The following is a 19,492-nucleotide window of genomic DNA, read 5'->3' as shown; positions in this document are numbered from 1 at the left end:
AGGGAGGGAGGGAGGGCACAAAACATTAAGAAAAGAAAATATATGTTTTGTTGACCCGCACTACGAAGGCGCAACGTGTACTTCCCATAATGGCTGCTTTTGGCTGATTCCGGGGAGGTGAACCGGAGTTCGGATTTTTGCTCTGCCGCGTCATCGCTCTCTTTTTTCGTCCCTCTTTTTCCTTTCTTTTTTCTTCTTCCAAATCTTCTTTTTCCTCCGTACACGTACACGTACACAATTGTTGCGTTTGCTGCTACGACGCACTTTCACGCCCGACCGCTTTCGGGTTGTGTGAAGGATAATAATTTTGTATCCTGCTGTAGAAAGTTTTCCCACTTGTGTTTTTCTCTTTCCTCTTCGTTCCCTTGCTTTCGTACCACTACCACTATTCCCACCCCATACAACGCATTCGTATACATACTTTTCCCTTTTATTTTCTTCACTGTGCTTTAACTTTCCTTCATTGTTATTTTCACGTTGTGTGAGTGCTGTTTCTTCTTCTCCCTTTTCTGTTTCTCTCTCGTTGCTTCGCGCAAGAAGAATAATTGAAAGAGCTAAAAAAAACCCTCTTTTGCACCGCCAGCAAAGCTTTTTCTTTTGCAAACAAAATCCCCACAAACCATCAATCTCTATCTATCTGTCATCATGTCTCGCCGTGAAAGCTGCGTCTGGCACCCGATGCCCGACGAGGTGCGCCGCTCGTCTGTGCAGTCCCGCCGCGCCTCCCTCGCCGCCGGCCGCCGTAAAAGCACGAATACGAACGAGCCCGATTGGGAGGTGGAGGCCCCGCCGACGCCGCCGCACGACGACTACACCCCACGCAACGGCGAGGCCGCCGCGGCTGCCGCGGGTAGCGCTGGTGCTGTTGCCGCTGCTGCCACGCAAGACAAGGACCACACCCCGGTAGAGAACGAGAATGCCGCCGGCGCTGCCGCCGAGGACCGCGAGGCCGCCGTGTCCGTCAAGTCGGAGGAGCCGACGGAGCCGTCAGAGGGGGAATGTGCCCTGCAGGGCGGCGCGCAGGAGGATGCCGAGGCGAGCGGCCGTGGCCGCACCCGTCACATCGTTCGCTTCCACGGTGATAAGTGGGCGAAGGTGCTGCGCAAGAAGCGCTCCGAGATCGAGGCGGCCTTCCTGGAGGATATCAAGGACTCCGCCAACGTCGAGGCAGAGGAGGCGAAGCGCGTGAAGATCAAGATGCACGAGTGCATGGAGGTGACCTTTGTGCTGTACAGCGAGAGCCGTGCACGACAGAAGAAGATCCACGCCGCTCTGCAGAAGTACAACTTCCCCAAGACCTGCCGCATCTACACAACTTTCCAGGCGTAGGGACATTATAATTCTTCTTTTTTTTGTTTCTAGGCCCTCCTTTTGTTTTTGCATATTTACATCGTTTCTCTTGCCCATTTTCCCTCTTGTTTTTAAAAGAAAAGGACTCTTCTTCTTTCTCTGGCGTTTTCGGATCCCCTCACTGTTTTCGATTTGTGTACCCCATTCGCCCCTCGGAGTGACTTCCTGTGGCTGCTCTTCTTCTCGCGTGTACGCGGTGCGATGGCACGACCGCGTGTGGGGAGTGCGGGCGCCAAGTGTTCGGAGCTCGCGTGGGATGCCGCGATAGAGGAAGGGCGAGAAGGTGTGGCGCGGCAGGTGAATGGGCTCCCAATACAGTGCTGTTTTTTCCTTCTTGCTCGAAATACGAGAAAACGGTGTTTTGTCTTCATTAACCACAGATTGTTTATATATGTATATGTTTTGCAGTGCAAATTCGTAGAGCGGGGATACCTTCTTTTACAACAACAACTACAGAGAAAAGCCACCATAGGTTATGAGAGCAGTCTTTTTATTATCTTCTTTTTTTTCCTTTGTTTCTATAGTTGGTGTTTTAACTCGGGAGTAGCGGCGAAGGTGCGGCAGCTGGATAATGTATACAGATGCGGGTGCATTACATGTCCGACTGAACAACTGTGAAGCGCTTACATTGCTTTTCTTTTCCTTCTTGTGTCGCCCCGACAATGTAGCGAGTCCTCTACGAGAGGTTTTTTTTTTGAAGTGCCCAATACACTTTTGACGGCTCTGCGCTGGTGGAGGCGGAGCATTCAATTTCTTGTTTTTTGTTTTTCACTGTTGTTGCGGCGCTCTAACCAGGATCCTATTGCGCCGCTTTCACGCTGTCTGCCGTTGTGGAGACAGTGATAATGCGAGAGCGAGAGCGAGCGAGCGAGGGCGACCTATTATATACACATACGCAATATTTAACTCGTTTCGGGCGAAGCTACGCGGGTAGGAGTAAGGAGAGGCGAAGAGGGTGTTGAGCGGGTGACACCAGGACGGCAACATGAAGAAAAGCAAGAGAAAAAGAAAATGTGTCGACTGCTCTTTTACCCCCTTTTTCCGCTGAGAGGCGGGACCAGAAGCACCTGGGCCGTGGCGGAGTGTGTCAGAGCTACGCTTCGAAAGAGTGTCTCTTCTTTTCAGTGGTGAAAGCGCCTTTGTTTTTTGCCGGCCTTCGAACTAAGCGAAACGTAATTCTGTGACTTGAAGTCGTTCCGCAGCCTCTCTTCTGTTCTCACGCTATTTTTTTTTCCTTCTCTCTCTCGTTCTCCTTTCGTGGGAGTTTTTGGGTTTGTTTTTCTTCCAATGTATTACGATTCCTCCTACCATTTTTATTCACTCGCGTGCGTTTTCCTTCTCTTTTTGGTACCTGTAAAGGTTGAGTGGCTTTTACTACGGTTTCCTCCCATTTCTCCTGCTCGACGAAACGGTGAACCAAAACCCGTGCCAGGCGTGCCGCTGCTTCCTTTGCTTCACTTCTGTTCCCGGTTCCTCCCTACCGCGCTAGTTATTCCCACCTCTTGTTAGATTTGGTTATTGAGGCGTTTCTTTTTTTTTTTGCTGCTGCTGCTGCTGATGATGGTGCCGTGCCTCACGACAGTTTGTGCAAAATATTGATAGCAAAAAAAGGAATCTGTTTAAGTAAGTACGTAAGTGTGAGGCGGAAGTGAATGCAGTAGTGAACCGGCGACAAAGAACTCTGCAAGCAGGGGAAAACGGAAGAAAACCAAAGGAAAAAGGCACGAATTTGAATGAAAGTGTTTTTTGTGAGACGTAGGTTTGTGTTACCATACGGTGCAGCCACGTAGTATAGGAGACGAATTGAACGTCAGTATTACGACCTTCTTTATTTTCCAATTTATGGGTGCGAGAAGCCAATTTGAGTTATGCATAGAAGGAAGGAGAGCCAACGAACTCACAAACGCTTGTTTCGAAAGACATTCCATAGTTAGAGAAAGGAAAAGAAAAAGTTCATGTACTTGTGTGTGTGTGTGCTTTTGACCTTTTCATTTCCTCTTCTTTTCTGCCAATCTGCGATTTTTGCTTACGATTCTTTCCCCTATTTTCTCGATTAGGCGATCATTGTATTTTTTCATGTTTTTGTACTTGCTTTGATAACTTTGGTAAAAGGAGAAAAATACGAGAAGTTAACCTGTTATAATCGGATTGGATGACGATGATTTGTGGTGGAAAAACAAACAAACAAACGATCAGTTACGTCTAACGGGAAAATGGACACATAGTAGCAAGCGAGTTGGATATGTTGCTTCACGCACCTCTTCAACTCCTTCAACTCCACCCAATTTAAGGTGGTGGGTGATTTGACCTTTCACGGTTGGTCGCCGTAGCCACCTACACGGGAGGAGAGGAGAGAGGGGAGGGGTGAGCAGCAGTGAGCACGTACACAGCAGAGAGGGCGAGGCAAGCGAAAAGGAAACGACATTTCACGGAATCATTTCCTCCCTTCTCTTGGCTTAGCAGTTTGCAACGCCTGAAAACGGTGTACATGTGTGCGCGCCTCTCCGAACACATCACGAAGGCGGTAGGAACTCCTAGATGCCTCGGGCACTTTCGGAACCGCTCCCACAAGCGCTCTTTTTTTTTCGTTGAAGAAGTAGATCGTGTACTTTCAATCGATTTTCTCCGCCACCGTCAGTGCTGCCACCGGGGCGCATTACGATTTATTTCTAGTTATTCTCTCTTTCAAGGGTCGTGTCTGTCACCTCTTCCCCCTTCTTTCTTTTTGCCGTCTCCCTGTCCTTCCACTTTGTTGACGCTGCCTATGCGATTGCTTCAGTAGATAGGAAGGAAAACAAACCTCAGCAACCCCCAATACAACTCTTTCGCAGCCCCCTTTACACAGCGTCACTCTCTCTAAACATCCACGCAAGATGCGCGCGAATCCACAAAGCGATAGCGAGCAGGAGCTCAACGTTGCGGCCAGCAGCGACGACGAGGGCCGCGACCGCATCATCGACGGCCTCCGCTACCCGCGCCAGGAGCGCCAAATCGATCAGCTGGGCTTTGAGCTCACGAAGCACTGCCTCCACTTCCACGGCGCGGACTGGGACATCCCACTGACGCAGAAGCGCGAGGACCTGACGCGTGCCTTCATCAGCGATGCCGCCGCCGCCGTGCACGAGCCGGAGAGCAACATTCAAGACCTGCGCTTCATCGTCACGCCCACCCATCTCGACGTGAAGCTGTCCGTGCGTCACAAGGCGCACATCTCAAAGCAGGAGACGCAAAAGAAGCTGGCCGGCTTCGGCTGGGAGCACGTGAAGGCGCTGTACGAGCCACGCAAGAAGGTGCCGCGGCCAAAGAAGGAGGAGCCGCCGGTGCTGGAGCAGGTCCGACAGACCACGTCACACAACATTAGTTTCTTTGGTCGCGCAAACGTGGGGAAGGAGGGGCCCGAGTTCGGCGATAGGGCCGACGATGGGGAGGAGCCTGCCGCCTACGAGGAGCAGCAGGCCGCCAAAGATCGCCGTACGACGAGTCATTTGTTCATGGCGGTGGGTCTCGCCGTGTAAGACATATTATGCTATTATTACATACAGCAATACTTTTCCCGGGCAATTTTTTTCTCTTCAGCGAACCGAGATGCGTCTGCGTTTTCCGTTCCAGTTAATGTCCGGTGTGAGCGCTGCGTGGCTTTTTTTTTCTATTATTCCTGCTTAGCCTTTTTCATTGATGTGACGTTGCCTACGCGTTTTCTTTTCTTTCCTTTTGTCTGTTGCTACTTGCTTTCAAGTTTTTTTTTTCATATTCCATATTGAAGTGCTTGTTGTATGAAATGATGTGGACAACACTTCGTACCTGTGTGTGTGTGTGGGTTGAGTTGAATGAGTGAAGAGCTGCAGTAAAGTGAAGGGGAAAGACGGTCGTCTGTGGGCGTCGCTGCAACGTTTCTCTGTGTTGTTCGAGCCGTCCACGCGCATACGTGAAGAGCGATTCTGGTAGAGTGCGTGCGTATCCGCTAAGCGGTGCGAGGGGTAGGGGTGGGGTGGGGATAAAAGGCGTGGTTGCTTGTGGGGTTGTCGCTGCTGACCGCGGTAATGCCCCCCCCACCCCCCGCATGTGTGCTCGTCCTTGTAATAGGGGGAAAAAAAATTACTGCTTAGAAAAGAGGGGGAAAAACCGGCAGAGTCGTCGGTCTGCTTGCGAAACGGAAGACAAACGAAAGGAGAAGCGCGTTATCTCATCGTTTTCATATTTTATGAAGCACTTCTCTCTCCTCTGTTTTCGCGTGAGGTTGAGCCATTTCATCGGTCTTTTCTGACTTTCTTTCCGCTGCGTACAATTTCTGATGTCGACAGAGACGCAAAAGCGTACACATGAGCCTGCGTTACATCAACACCGTTGCTCGTTGCTTTTATTAAGACGCTAACCAAACTGCCCGTTTGTTGGCGTTTACTTTTATTTCTCTTCTAGTTGTTCTTCTTCATCGTCATGCAATATTTGCAGCAGCAACAAAAAAGTACTTAAAAAGGGCTGTTTTCTGTGGCATTGCGGTCACGACAAGAAAGAAGTGGAAGTGTCAGGCTGCCACGTGAATGGAAACTCCTCTTTTCCTGTTGTCGAAGAGCGCTTCCGTGTTCGTTCATGTGGCGCGTGGTGCAGGTTCTTCTTTTTTATATATGTGTGCCGTTTTAGTAGCTTTTATCCTCTCTGAATGTGCTCTCTGCACGCCTCCGCTTTGTGTCGAGTTCTGTATGTGTGTGCACACGGAGGAGCACCATCGTCGTTTTCGGGTCAACGAATGCGGCTTACCTATTCTCTCTCCGACTTTTCCCTCCTCCTCTCTTTTCTTTATGGGTGTTCTCTACGCCTTTTTTTTCTAACAGAGATCATATTCCGAGCAAATTTAATCTTTCCAAACGACGCCTCTCAATAGTCAATAGGAACCCGCAGCGGCGAAACTTCCTTCACGCAGCTCACGTGTGTGTGTGTGTGTGTGTGTGTCATTACTATTATTAATTACCGTTTTCTTCTTCTTATTACTATCGCCAACTTTTCTCTTCTCTTTTCGTGTGTGTGCTCTCATCGTTTCAGCGATGTCCGTGATGGATACCCTCAAGAATGTGCCGAAGCAGCTCCTCAGCAAGGCGGAGGAGGCCACGAAGGACTGGTCCGCAGAGCAGAAAAGGCTGACTGGCGCGGTCGTGGCCACCGCGGTGGCTGCGTCTGGCGTGACCTTTCTCGCCATGCGCCTGGCAGGCCGTTCCAACAGCGGCGCAGGCGTGCGCCCCGATAGCCACTCGAAGAGTTCCGACATCTACGAGAGCGAAGCTTCCGCGCGGCAGTACATGGAGTTCCACTACACCCCGTCCAAGGAGAGCTACACCCAGCGCCTGCGGGCCGTCAGTGAGGCGTCGGACTTCCCTACGCGACTGGCGCACAAATTCCACACCTATTTGAAACCCGGGAAGCGCGGCCTCCGTGGCCTTGATGTGGGCTGCGCAACTGGTGCCTCGGTGCTCGAAATGTCGAAGGTGTTCGACGGCGGCGTTGTCGGCATCGACTTCTCGGAGGTCTTCATTCACCTTGCGAAGGAAGTCGCCGCCATGCCGAAGTCGGGTAAGAAGGTGTTGTACACCGCACCGGTGCAGGGTGAGATTACGGAACCGCGGGAGCTGGAGCTGCCTCGTGGCGTGCACCCCGAGCGCTGCGCCTTCTACGCCGGGGATGCGATGGACATGTTCGAGGAGGATCACAAGATGGAGAAGACCGTCTCCAATCGATACTCCGACGTGACGTACTGGCAGGCGAAGAAGGGCGAGAAGTTCGACGGCGTGCTGTGCTTGAACTTGATTGATCGCGTGCCAGACCCCCAGCGGCTCATCCACAGCTTTGGCCGTCTGGTGGAGAAGGAAGGCGTGTTGATCCTCGCCGATCCCTACTCCTGGTGGGAGGATGCGACGCCCAAGGCGAAGTGGCTCGGCGGCACCCGCGATGGCGCGCGCAGCGAGGAGGTGATTGTGGCTGCGCTGAAGAAGGAGTTTGAGCTCCTCAGCGAGAGTGACGAGGGCTTCTTAATTCGCGATCACATCCGTCACTACCAGCTCGGCTTTTCTCACTGCACGGTGTGGCGGAAGAAGTAAGCGGTGCGACGGTCTGGAGCCGCCCCTCTCCCCCTCCCCCCCCCCCTCCGACGGGTGTGCGCTGTGACTTTTTATTGTACTGTGCTTTGGAGCAAATGTGCCGTGTCGTGTTCTTGGATGTGGAGGTGGAACACCGGTCCAACGATATGATCAGATTGGTGTGTTGCAACGCACTTTGGATGCATTCTTTTAACACATATATCTACTTCTGTTTTTACTAGAAAACTGGTCACAATTCTTATTTCCACGTTTTTCTTTAAAAATTTTTATTTCTCCCTCCTGTAGCCTGCAGCGGTCTCTTGAGATGGCACTCCTCAGCCTGCAAGAAGCGACAAGACAACCGAAAAAAGGGGATTTTTAGTGGTGTTTCTCCCTTGTTCACCTGCGCGTGTCGCACTAGCATTTGTCCTTCATCGCTTTTACGGCGAAGTGCAACCTCCTCTTGCCGTACGTTAGCGGCCACTCTTTCAAAGCACACACGCGCTCAAAGAAAGAGACACAATGAATGTGTGAACCTCTCCCCTCCCTTTTTCTTTGCTGCGCTGTTCTCTGCACACATGTTTTAACGTCTTCTGTGGATTCCTCCCTTGGCGTCTTCTACTGCCGCTCCCCTTCCAGCGACGACTGAATTCAACCCTCTGGTATTCCGTTCACCGGCCCCGCAGAGGAGTGGCACGCATACGCATAGAACGCTTTCTTTCTCCACCTGACCTCTGCTGATTGACGCCAGCGTCCTTTTTTCTTACTGCTATTATTTGCAACAGCACGCAGACAGACAAGAAGGGTATCACCCCTCTCGCTCTCTCTCTCTCGGCTGGACAGGCGATGGACCTTACCAATCGGCAGTGGCGAGCCCTCGCCCAGGCCTTTCCCTATTACTTCTCTACGTCACCTGACGGGCTCGACGCACCAGCAGAGGAGGCGAGCGGCGGCAACTCCACCAAACGCGCGGCGTTCACCCAGTACATCGTACCGCGCGCCAGTAAGGCCTTTCCAAAGGAGGTGGCGGCATGGGCAGAGGCATACGCGAAAGGGAAAAACATGCAGTCGCCGGTGGATGCGGTAGAGGCGATAATGGCTCACTTATTCGGTCGTGCAGCGCTCTTTGCGACTTCGACGCCTCCTGCAATGCCCACCTGGGCCGTTGCCCAACTTACGGCACGAGAGTTGCAGCTGCTCGGCCTCTACCATCGTAAGCAAGAACAGTACGAGTACATGCACGGCATCCAGCAGCAACTGCGCGAGGCATCGCAGGCGGCGGCGCGCATGTTGCAGACGGCCCTCAGCGCCGTTGCCGCCGGTGGTGTTGAGGAGAGCAGAGACGGTGGCCTGCTCGACTCAACGCGCGAGAGTCTGTTGTGGCTTGGTGGTGCAAGCCAAGGGACCGTCGTCGGCCGCCATCCACCTTCGCTGGAGGACCTCCTCACCGATACACGGGCAGCCACGGCAACAGCGACTGGGGGCTTCACAAGCGCGCTGGCCAATCTCCCGTACACCGCCCCCAAACCAAACAACACGGGCTCTTCGTTTGCGGGCAGCGCGGTGCCGCCGCCGCTCATCGTGGTGAACCACTGCGCCGGCTGCGGCGAGGTGGACGGTGATCTTCTCGTGTGCACGCAGTGCGGGGAGGTGCGGCACGAGGCGTGCGGCGGCCCGCATCCGCCGGAGCGAAGTCGCGTGGATGGCCGCCTGCCGAGCGTGAACATGTGCCGCGCGTGTGCGAAAGCGTTAAACCTGTCCAGCAGTTCATCGAGTCTGCGCAGTTCCACCTCGTCCAGTGAGCGGGCGGAGCTGGAGGACTACTTCGACTCAGAGGAGGAGACGGATAGCAGCCTCTCTGGGTTTGTGGTGCACAGCAGCGATGAGGAGGATGAAGAAGGGGAGGGCGACGCAGCAGGCGCGAGTAGTCGGAGTCGAAGCGACGTCAGCCACGACGACGCTGATGCAGACGAGGGGGAAGCTCGTCCGGGAAAGACAGCATCGAACGGCCATCAACGCCAGACGGGCCACGCACCGGTGACCGACGCCAAGAGACACGACAACGACACGGAGGGGAAAAAGCGCCCCCAGCGCCGCGGTGAGAGCAGCAGCAGCAGCAGCGACGAGGAGGAGGGGTCACCTCGCCGGCGGGACAAGCGTCGCCGCAAAGAAGTGGCAAAGCGCAGCTCCACTGCCTCGATCGGCGAGGACGCGGCACCGTTGTCATCCCGCAGTGCCTCACCATCAAAGAAGCCGCCGCAACAACAGCAACAGTGTAGTGGCAACTCTCCGCCTGACCGCACGCGTGCTCCGTCGGCAACGAATAAACCTCCTGTAAGTGATGCAAGGAAAAAGAAACGCGCGGAGAGCGCAACACCGCTCTCTTCGCAGGAAAGGCGGCGCGCACAGGACGAACAAGACGAGCTCACCACGTTGGGCATCCGCCCTGACGCAATGCCTTCCAAGAGAGTGAATGCAACTGTAACCAAGAAGAGCAACAGCTCCCACTCGACGGCGAACGCGCCTCATGCATCTTCGCAACCGCCGCAGCGGCAGCCTGCGGTGGGAGCCAAGAAGAGCGGCCGTCGCAGCGTGGTGAACGCTGCATCTTCCTCTTCCTCCTCCAGCAGCGATAGTGACTGATACACTGTATGCACATTTCAGGGATGCGGCGCACGCTCAGGGGGACTGCAGCTGTGGAAGCTGCATCACGGATAATGAACTGACGCTGCAATACACGCCCAGCACCTTCTCTTCCTCAAAGGAAGGAAGCGCCGTGTGTCCACATAACTACTGTAACAAGAGAAACAACGAAGAAGAATAATTATTTCGCGTCAACATGAGCCTTAAAAAAAAAAGTTTCCTTTGTGATGAAAGACGGAATCGAGGCGAGCGTTCGAAGTTGAAGTGAAGCGGCGAAGGACGTTTTTTTCTCCTTTTCTCAAATCAATGAAGTCGAACCCGATGGCTTTTTAATCTACGCCCACTGCCTACCACTGCCTTCTCTTTTCTACTTGTTTCTCTTTCTGTCGCCTCTCCTCTTCGCGCCCTTTCACTCGTTTGAACACCTCTAACTGGCCATTTCACCTGGCCTACCGACTTGCTGCTTTTCCTTCTTGGGGAGCTTCACATTGATGTACACGTGTAGTGCGAACGACATCAGTTGAGAAAGAAAAAAGGCACCCCCAAACAATACACACGCACAACAGCTGGTAGAATGGGTCGTAGCAACAACCAGCGACGGCGCACCGCCAAGGCGAAGGGTAAGGCCTTCATTCCCAAGATGGTGAAGAGCAAGGTGCGAAACCAAGTTCGAAAGGTGAAAATAATGGTCGCGAAGAAAGACCCGAGGCTGAACAAGAAGCTTTCCTACGACAAGTTCCGCACAAAATCTGGCAAGATCACCCAGCGCAAGTTCCAGTCTGGTGGCTACAACAATAGCGGCAGGTTCGGTAAGGCTGCCGGTGCCAAGCAGCACGCCATCAAAGGCAAGAAGGGGGTGAAGTGAGGAGGGCTGATCCATCAGCGCCAGTCCTGTGCCGCTTTTTGTGATTCTTCTTTCTCTCTCTGTCTACCCAACGGGAGCGGAAGCACCGCCTTGCCTCTCTTTATGCCGGCTGGCCACGCCGTGACGGTGAAACACGGCGGTGGAGGAGTAGACGACTATTTGCTTCGCGGTGGATTCCATGTGTGTTGCGTTGTGGCAGCCGTGTAAGGAAGAAGAATAAGAACAATAAAAGAAAGAAAAAACATACACAAAACCACAAAGTAAAGGAGCAGCAGTGGTGCATCTGGAGATCACCACACGGCTAGTGTAGTAGCAATCTCTCTTTTCTTTTTCTTTAAAGAGAGGAGATCGTTCATTTGCGCGGAGGCTCTTGATGCCTCTCTTTTTCCTCCCCCTTTGTGTGGTCCTCCGCGTTTCGGTGGTTTCTCGAACCTTTTTTGAGTCGTGAGCGACTGTTGCGGAGGCACAGCGGGTACGTGCATGTCCAACTCCTTTACTTCTGCCCCTACTCATGGTGGACTTCTCTGTGAACTCCTTACCTCTTTGCCTCTTCCTAACCCCTTCTTTTATTTGGCACGCCGTGCTCTTCACACACACACACCCACCCACCCACACAGAACCACCACAGTGAGAACCCGCTCACCTCATCCCACGCCACGGAAAAATCAGCAACAACAGGTGCGACTGGCCAAGGTCCTTCGACGCCTACCTTTGCTTTTTTTTCCCTTCTCCCCTTCGCGTGAACTAACGCTTACGTTGCCGAGGAAACGGGCTCCTACTCTTGCCACCCCAGACGCTCTTCATATTTAATAGTAGTATCAACGCAGAAGGGAGCTGTTGAGGAAGTAGAACGGAGAACAACAATGCTTCGTCGAACATGGACCTGTTTCATGACTCTGGCAGAGGCGCAACGACTCGTTGACGATGTCAGCGGGCGTCCAGCCTCTATCCCCTCCACTGCCGCCACCGCCACCGCCACCCTTCCCAACGTTCTCAGCGCGCTGACGGAGCACTACCGCCAAGGAGGCGAGGCCTTCACAAGGGCGGCTCTGCAGCGTGTGGTGCAGCTGGACCAATCCAACGAAGACACGCAACACGTCGCCGACACGTGCCTGTCCGATACCTCAACGGGAGTGGCAGCAGCGACAGCAACAACCACAGAAGGAGTTGCGGCGCAGCCGGCGTCTCGCCACTTAATCACGGAGCTCCTCCGCACCTACCCACACAGCCCCGAGATTCGAGAGCGGTGCTGCCGCTGCATCGCAAACGTGTGTCAGCTGGGCACCGACACCGCATCGGACGACGGCAACGCCAGCGCTAGCCACAACGACGCTGGCGTTGCTGTGGTTGCGTCGCAGTCGTCCAGCGACGGCGCCTATCCGCCTTCTCATCATTCGCCGTTGGCGGACGCTTTGGTGGACGAGGGAGCAGTGGAGCTCATTCTTGGTACACTAGTCATGGCTGGCCGTCTCAGTCCGCGTGGGCGGTGCTGGGCTGCCATGGCCATGCTGAACATCACCTGCATGTCGCACAACGGTGCAGCGCGAGCGACGAAGGCGGGCGCAGTCGACCGCGTGGCGGAGTACATTTTATTTCTGCTGGACGATGCCGCCGTCTCCACTGCCGCTGCCGCCCCTGCAGCGACGACCGCGGCGTCCTCTTCGGCTGGCCCGGTGCGTGGACTGTCAGAAGAAACGGCGATAGCGCTCGATGCGGCGCTGGGGGCCCTGACCGCCCTGTTGGCAGCAGAGGCGCCGGAGAACGCATCTGGGATTTCGTTTAATTACGAGGCCGCCAGCTACGTTGCGGTGGACGCAGTGGTGCGTGCCCTCCTCTTCACCTCGGCGTTGCTGGTGCGAGACGGCCGTAACGACGGCGCATACGGCGCCTCGCTGCCCGCGCGCCGCTACGGCACGGTCGTGTTCCCGGCCGCCTCGGTGACGCAGCAGACGGCGGTGGTCGTGCTGCTGCCGCTGCTTCACAAGGCGTGGATGGCGCTACAGGAGGTTTCCAGCTGCCCAACGAACCTGCCGATGGTCTTTGATGTCGTGTACGAGGCGGCGAATGCCAATCAGGAGAGTATGGTGGTGGAGAGCGAGAGCGTGACGGGTGGCTCGGAGGAGGTGCTGGAGGTGACGGCGCAGACGGAGCGGCAGTACGTCGCCGCCCTGTCCAGCATGATTGACGCAGCACTGTTTGTGACGACGGAGTTGGAGGGGTTGGACGCGATAGGAGCAGAGGAGCTCGTGCGGCTGCAGAAGGATGTGCAGCTCAATGTGATGGACACGATGCAGTCCATGACCGCGTCTCGGAAAGACTTGGCACGGAAGAACGCGAGAGAATGCAATTCAGCAACCACAGGAGTTAGCAACAGCAGCATCGGTGTGGAAGAGGATCACCCCGGTGACAGCGATGCTGCGGCGGACGCGTCCGGCGTGTATCCGACTGCTGCGGCGATGGGCGTGACGGATGTGCTGGCGTCTGGCACCGTCAGCAACATGGCTCTCGCCTGCGCCGTGCGTCTGCACACGGAGCATCGGGAACACCGCCGTGGTGGTGGTGGGGCGGAGATCGGGGCTGCTGCGGTGGCGGCTCCGTACAACACGCACGACTTCACGTTGCTGTCGCGGTCGCTGGTGGTGCTGGCGAACGTGGCTGAGGTCGGTGATGAAGCCGCCACCTCTGCAAACGCCGTGGCGGCGTTGCAGACCATTTTGGTCGACGCAGTGGAGGATGTCGTGGCACTGCCGCGGACCTACAAATCGGACCTTGCAGACTTGTTCAAGCCCACCGATGACGGCGAACACGCGTCTCCCTCGTCTTCTTGTGCGCAGCGCGGTGCGATACGCGAAGCTGATCGTCTGATCTTTTTGCAGCAGGCTGCGCTGGTGGGTCAGGTGTACGCGGTGCTGTGGAGCACGCTGCGCACGGCGCAAGGCGTGGCGACGGTGTCGCAGCTGCGGGTACTGCAGACGGCGAAGGAGGTGCAGATGTCACTGCGCGAGTCGTACCTGCCGGCGGTGGAAGCAGCAAAGATGCGCCACGGCGCCTCCTCGTCCTCTTCTCCTTTGACGGATGAACGCACTTCAGAGGAAGCTGCTGCGGCTGGCAAGAAGGAAGCATGGGTGCCCAACACTGTGGAGGAGACAGTGGTGCGTCTGCTGAAGCTATCTGACGAGCTTATCGACAACCTGTCGAGGTTGGCCGAGACGAACCGATCTGCCGGCGTCACTCTTCAGTAGAAGATCTTTCTAAGCATGATTTCTTTTTCCCTGGTGGCGTCGGTGAGCCGTTGCTGTAGAAGCGGAACGTACCGCAATCTGAGACAAGTTAAGCGAATGGAAAGCGCAGGGACGCGTTGGGCTGGGGGCGTGACGGTGTTGGGTTCATTTGTTGCCTATGTTTATTCACATATAATAATGATTGCGGAATTTTACATTTGGCGATGCGGATTCCGTTCTTTTTTTTCCCTTTGTGTATGCAGAATGGAGATGTTAGTGAGGGGGATGTGCGCGCATGTGCGTGTGTGTGTGTACAAGCAATGCAACAACAAAGGAAAAGTTCATGGACTTCTCTTATTGCAAAGGAGTTATTCGGCGATCAACGGAACTGGCAGAGGAAGGCCGTTTTCACCACCACTTACAGACTGTTTGACGTGTTGGCTCACAAGTGGCCACGTTACTGCGCGTATTCACAGGAATAATTCTCTCAAAGGAAGAAAAATAACAACGCGGTTTTGCAACAGGGATGAAATAAATCTCACAACGAAAGCAATCAACTCTTTGCCTTCGTCGTTCTCCCTTTTTTTTTTCTTTCGTTCTTCTCGCGAGCACGCGCCAATTACGCCCCGTTGGGGTCCAATGCACGCGTGCTAGAAGAGGGAGGTTTGCCCGTACGTTGATTCCTTTCTGCACTCCTTGTCAAGCGTTCAATTGTACCTTATCACGGGCGTGCCTTCTTTTTTTCTTCTGTTTGGAATGACAACGGTGGCGTGCGTAGCGCTCGAACGTTTTTAACCCCTCCAAACGCAGGTGTGCATCCTGTTCACACCGACTGCTGGGTTTTTTTTTGTTATATATACGTATTTCAAACGTTTACGTCCTCTACGGAATTCTTCTTGTGCGTTTCTTGCCTCTCTCCTGCTTCTTCTCTTCTCTCCCTCTCTCGCAGAGTCTTTTGTTTTTCTGGTTCCCGGCTCCAGAATAGAAAACGAGTGGTTATCCACCTCCTCTCTTTTTATCTTGTTATTTCGCGCGAACTCACGCACACGACGACAGCATTTCCTGTGCTTACTTGCTGATTCTTTCGGCACAGGAGCAGCAGCAACAACAAACATATCCTCGCACACCGTTTTATTTTCCTCTCAAGGAACAAAAGGTTTTCTAACGTATCAAAACATTTGATTGCAGCCGCAATGAACGCCTGGGAGATTGTCTTTCAAACCCTGCTGGTGTTTGCACCACACGTGGGCTACGTGGCGCAGTACTTCGAGATTGTGAAGAGCAACTCCATCGAAGGCTACGCGCCGATGGTCTCCCTCATTCTCCTGACCAGCAACACGCTGCGCCTCTACTACTACATTGGAAAGCACTACATGCTTGCTCTGCTGTTTCAGGCCATTCTCGGCGTCTTGGTGCATTTTTGGGTACTCATCAAAGTGCTCGACGTACACGTGAGCCAAATGGTCAGCGCGCGGCAAGATGAAGTGCTGTTCGATGAGAACGCCACTTCTCCCTCGCCTCTCGTCGTCCCAATCAGTGTGGAGGAGGCGGGCAGCAAACCGGCGCCGGCGGTGACCGATGCGCAGGGTTCCTTCAGCTCCGCTACTCACGTGCAAGGCGACACGGTCCTCGCGGAAGACGTCCACGCCGCCTCCCCGCCGGTCGCCGCGGCCTTTTTTCGCTTCGTTCGGTTTCTCTTTCACCTAGAAGACACAATTGAGAGGAGCCTGCTGCGCCTGACGCCGCGCAGCTTCGCGTTTAGTTACGTGGCGAGCGCCTGCGTGACTCTCGTTGCGGTGCTCTTCTACTACTTCTCTATTGGCCGCGTGTGGGCGTCCGCGCCGGCCGTGGTGGGATACATCTCTCTCGGCATCGAGGCCCTTCTCGTCCTTCCACAGATTCTGCGCAACGCGCGCCGTCGCAGCACGGAGGGGCTGTCCATGATTCTCATCCTCACCTGGGTTGTGGGCGATGTGATCAAGGTCGTCTACTACTGCTACGCGAAGCAGGCGCTGCCGTTTATCATCGGCGGCATCTTCCAGATTTTGTTGGACGTGGTGGTCGTGGCGCAGGTCGTGTACTACGGTTTTTATCTCCGTCGGGGTAGCGTCGCTGGCAGTGGTGAAGAAGCCGCTGACCCCGCCCCGTAGAGGAGAGCGCGCGTGCGCAGCGAGTCAACACAGAGGCGGACCAAAGAAGAAGGGCAAATCAATAAACATTGTTAATTGTGTTCATACCCCGCAACAAGTATTTCCTTTTCTTAATGACAGACTCACAAAACAAATGAATAAAAAAAACGAAGCACTGGTTTCTTCCTCCAGCTCTGGTGCATCCGAGATCTTTAAAGAAAAATGGAAAGCACGCCGAGAGTTTGACGAGGCGAAAGAGGCGCAGAACCGATCGTAAAGGTTTTAGCTTTAGGAGTTTTTGTAGGAGGCATTTACCACCCTCGGTGCTCTTGCTGTAAGGTCTTCTTTGGTGTGTGTGTGTGTGTGTGTGTGTGTCGAGAAAAGTCCTGGTGAGGCTGTGTGTGTATGTGTGTGCGTTTGCGTGTATACGTGGAAGCGCACCCGCGATGTGCTTGTTCGTACTTCTATCCGTGGCGGTCAATTTCGCTGTCCTTCTTTTGTTTTTAAACACTTCTTTTCCTTTGCCTCGCCACTGCGTATGGCATCGATGTCGTCTCAAGTTTTCTCTTGCTTATTTATTTTACTTTTCTCACGCCTCCAACTGCGATATGAAAAGCAAGAGATAACCTATCGTGTGCCGAGCCGGAAGTGCTCTGAAAGCCGTGAAGCGATGCAGCTATTCCGGAAGCGTTTTGCCAGACATGACGACCATGGTATTTGCGCTTTGGTGGTTCAGTAATGCGTGGCTGCATCACGTGAGGCTTCACTCTCTCTGTTCACTTCACGCACTTCTAGTAGCGACATCGCATTGTCGATTCGCATAGTCACGTGCTGCGGAATGCTGTTTAGCTTGCCGACTCTGACTCTTCTGCAATTACCGCACTTCTCTCGCCCCCTTCCCCTCCTCTTTCTATTCTTTTTTTTTTTACACAAATTCACAGGGCCCCGTCGTGGATGGACCGACACGCGCACCGGTCCTGCTTTACTCGAACGCGCTTCAGAGCCCATTGCATCCACGCTCAACAAGACGCGCGCTCGTGTGCGTGTGTGTTCTCGATAGCATACGAGTGAGCGCACCGCAATGGAGGGCGCGTTTGCGAGCGTTGAAGAGGGCGTACTAGCCGCTCTGCATCAAGTCGAAGAGCTACGCTGCGCCATCGCACGGCAGCAGGCGGAGCTGGAGCGCAGCCGAGGTGTGCTGAGAGAACGCCTTGACGCGTTGACAGCCTCAGGAGATGCGGCTCATGCTACTCCTTCTGAACTGCAGCCGACAACTTCTATAGCTTCGGCAACTGTTTTTCAAGCTGCAGCGAGGAAGAACACAAACGCCGCAGATGCAGACCACATCGGCGGTGAGAGCATGGGAGGTTGTGCAGAGTCGAACGTGGATTCACCGCAAGAAGGATTGAGGCCTTCGCAGGTGACTCCAGCGCAGCCGTCGTCTTTGGTGCTCTCAATACCAAATGCGCCATCTCTGTCTCCAACAGACTTCCGTCCACAAGAGCAGGCCATTCGAACCCGTTGCCTTCAACGTCAGCAGCAGCGCCTCCTGCACGCGGCGAAGCTTCAGTTCGCGCAGGAATGGAAGCGACTGGCGCTGCCGTGGTTTGCGCGGGTTGTGCAGCATGAGTTCTTTGTCCCTCTCATGGAGAAACTCAATCTGTTGGAACGGCGTCTGCACCGCCTTTGTGTTCGCATGTCGCCTGACCTCCCTCAGTACACCCTGCGCCGTCAGGGTGCGAAGGAAACAGAGATCGATGATGCGACGTTCACACCTTCGCGGTCTACCTTCTGCGTGCCGGTACTCTGGCGATGGTACCTCGACACAGCAACACAGACATCCCCGCAAGCACGTTCTTCCCTATCTGCGGAATCTCGAAGCTCGGAAGGCGAGGACGTGCCAACGCCAGTGGCTTGTTGCTCGTCTGCCATGAGCGCCGAAGCAGCGGAGGGAGGGAGGACCATTCCATGTGCGAACGTGATGAGGGAGCGGCCCCCCGCTGCAGATGCGGTGATAAATGAGGAGGCCGTCATCGTCCCCTCTGCCGCGCGGGATGCGTCTGTGTGGCGTTCGATGCTGCTGCGAACACGGCGCTCACTCCGCCACGTCTTGTACGTGGTGCGCTACGGGCTCCTGGGAGGCGAAGAGCGCACCGCTGCAACGGTAAGTCCGTGTCCTCCTCAGAAGAAAGACGGGTGCGAATGCCTTTACAAGGAGAGTGTTCACGAGCCGTGCTTGTCTTGCCAAGTGCGTCGGCTTTTGCAGCGTCATGCAATGTGGACTTCCTACCCGCACACGGAGCCGACAGGTCCAGAGAAAGCTACCTGTTTTCCATTTTCAGAGTACGCCGACTGCGGCTCACGAAACAGCGGATGTGTGTCGTCGACTGCCCTGTCGTTGCTCGAATTTCTCCAGCATCTTTGTTCTTTGCATGAAACCTTGCGTTTAGAGCCGGGCACTGACTACTTGCGACACCAGCCGGGTCCAGCGGCGACGCAAGGAACAGATGTGAAAGCTGCAGACGTGCGTGGCGCATGTGACTCACCGGCTTGCACAGCACCAAACGATCTGGCAGCGAGTCTCAGCAAGGGTAGCCTCGTTTCGCTTGAGCAGCATCTTCTCTTGCCTTTTCATGTGTTAGATCCAGTGCTGAACACCCTTCTCGACGGTCGCAACGCGGCTCCGTCGTGTGCGCTGCCAACAAGGAAGCTAATCGGTGCGATTTTGCCACTCGTGCAGTGGTGGCAATCGCCCTCTTCGTGCGACTGCCGATGTGTGTACGCGCGTGCGATACGACTCGCGCGACTCTATCACGCTTTTGCGCGCCGAGCGCACCTCGATGCGACACCGAACACCGTCGCTGACTCGTTTTCTCCTCCTCGGCTCCCATCCCTCACCGCTGATGCGCAGCTGTGTGAGTTGAGGCGTGCTGAGGTGCACGTGCGCGAGCAGTGGCAGGAGTTGCACACGAAGCTGCTCATCGCACGCTCCGCCAATTCTTTGTAGATGCAAAAGAAGAATTCCTTTACAACTGCTCGATTTACAGCTTATGAAAATCTCTGCTACTTTAAAAAAAGTATTCCTGCTAAATCCTGCGGCAGCGCTTCCAAAAAAGAAAAAAAGAAGGCAGTCATAACAATGAAGTTGAGTTTATGTTTGACGTGCCTGCGTTGGGTGTACTGTTCAAAAGGTTGCCTCAAAAACCAAAGCTCTTCTTG

General features: G+C 54.5%; 8 protein-coding genes across 12 annotated transcripts; all 8 read left to right on the top strand.

The window, feature by feature from the left end:
- Positions 1 to 296: 296 nt before the first annotated feature.
- ABB37_09440 (hypothetical protein) lies at positions 297 to 1,329 on the top strand (the record flags this gene model as incomplete). Of its 2 annotated transcripts, none has more annotated exons than XM_015808907.1 (1): positions 297 to 1,329. In XM_015808907.1, the coding sequence occupies exon 1, from the start codon at positions 646 to 648 to the stop codon at positions 1,327 to 1,329; it is 684 nt and encodes a 227-aa protein (XP_015652620.1). In that variant the 5' UTR covers positions 297 to 645. The 2 variants fall into 2 exon arrangements, with proteins under 2 accessions (XP_015652620.1, XP_015652619.1); XM_015808906.1 differs by having other exon boundaries at positions 323 to 1,329.
- Positions 1,330 to 4,128: 2,799 nt separating this feature from the next.
- Positions 4,129 to 4,865, top strand: ABB37_09439 (hypothetical protein; the record flags this gene model as incomplete). 2 transcript variants are annotated; one of them, XM_015808905.1, is made up of 1 exon in its annotated part: positions 4,129 to 4,865. In XM_015808905.1, exon 1 carries the CDS (start codon positions 4,224 to 4,226, stop codon positions 4,863 to 4,865), a length of 642 nt encoding a protein of 213 aa, XP_015652618.1. In that variant the 5' UTR covers positions 4,129 to 4,223. The 2 variants fall into 2 exon arrangements, with proteins under 2 accessions (XP_015652618.1, XP_015652617.1); XM_015808904.1 differs by having other exon boundaries at positions 4,132 to 4,865.
- Positions 4,866 to 6,178: 1,313 nt separating this feature from the next.
- On the top strand, positions 6,179 to 7,436 carry ABB37_09438 (putative mitochondrial hypothetical protein; the record flags this gene model as incomplete). The annotated part of the gene is made up of 1 exon (XM_015808903.1): positions 6,179 to 7,436. Exon 1 carries the CDS (start codon positions 6,390 to 6,392, stop codon positions 7,434 to 7,436), a length of 1,047 nt encoding a protein of 348 aa, XP_015652616.1. The 5' UTR covers positions 6,179 to 6,389.
- A 617-nt stretch (positions 7,437 to 8,053) lies between these two features.
- ABB37_09437 (hypothetical protein) lies at positions 8,054 to 10,058 on the top strand (the record flags this gene model as incomplete). Its single annotated transcript, XM_015808902.1, has 1 exon — positions 8,054 to 10,058. The coding sequence occupies exon 1, from the start codon at positions 8,262 to 8,264 to the stop codon at positions 10,056 to 10,058; it is 1,797 nt and encodes a 598-aa protein (XP_015652615.1). The 5' UTR covers positions 8,054 to 8,261.
- Positions 10,059 to 10,538: 480 nt separating this feature from the next.
- On the top strand, positions 10,539 to 10,923 carry ABB37_09436 (hypothetical protein; the record flags this gene model as incomplete). The annotated part of the gene is made up of 1 exon (XM_015808901.1): positions 10,539 to 10,923. The coding sequence occupies exon 1, from the start codon at positions 10,633 to 10,635 to the stop codon at positions 10,921 to 10,923; it is 291 nt and encodes a 96-aa protein (XP_015652614.1). The 5' UTR covers positions 10,539 to 10,632.
- A 616-nt stretch (positions 10,924 to 11,539) lies between these two features.
- Positions 11,540 to 14,165, top strand: ABB37_09435 (putative mitochondrial hypothetical protein; the record flags this gene model as incomplete). Its single annotated transcript, XM_015808900.1, has 1 exon — positions 11,540 to 14,165. Exon 1 carries the CDS (start codon positions 11,787 to 11,789, stop codon positions 14,163 to 14,165), a length of 2,379 nt encoding a protein of 792 aa, XP_015652613.1. The 5' UTR covers positions 11,540 to 11,786.
- Positions 14,166 to 14,797: 632 nt separating this feature from the next.
- ABB37_09434 (hypothetical protein) lies at positions 14,798 to 16,294 on the top strand (the record flags this gene model as incomplete). 3 transcript variants are annotated; one of them, XM_015808899.1, is made up of 1 exon in its annotated part: positions 14,798 to 16,294. In XM_015808899.1, the coding sequence occupies exon 1, from the start codon at positions 15,338 to 15,340 to the stop codon at positions 16,292 to 16,294; it is 957 nt and encodes a 318-aa protein (XP_015652612.1). In that variant the 5' UTR covers positions 14,798 to 15,337. The 3 variants fall into 3 exon arrangements, with proteins under 3 accessions (XP_015652612.1, XP_015652611.1, XP_015652610.1); XM_015808898.1 differs by having other exon boundaries at positions 15,093 to 16,294; XM_015808897.1 differs by having other exon boundaries at positions 15,124 to 16,294.
- Positions 16,295 to 17,213: 919 nt separating this feature from the next.
- On the top strand, positions 17,214 to 19,280 carry ABB37_09433 (hypothetical protein; the record flags this gene model as incomplete). Its single annotated transcript, XM_015808896.1, has 1 exon — positions 17,214 to 19,280. The coding sequence occupies exon 1, from the start codon at positions 17,355 to 17,357 to the stop codon at positions 19,278 to 19,280; it is 1,926 nt and encodes a 641-aa protein (XP_015652609.1). The 5' UTR covers positions 17,214 to 17,354.
- Positions 19,281 to 19,492: the final 212 nt, after the last annotated feature.

This window comes from Leptomonas pyrrhocoris (genome assembly GCF_001293395.1).
Source record: "Leptomonas pyrrhocoris isolate H10 chromosome Unknown, whole genome shotgun sequence".
Classification (NCBI taxonomy): domain Eukaryota; phylum Euglenozoa; class Kinetoplastea; order Trypanosomatida; family Trypanosomatidae; genus Leptomonas; species Leptomonas pyrrhocoris.
This window is presented reverse-complemented; position numbering and strand designations above follow the sequence as displayed.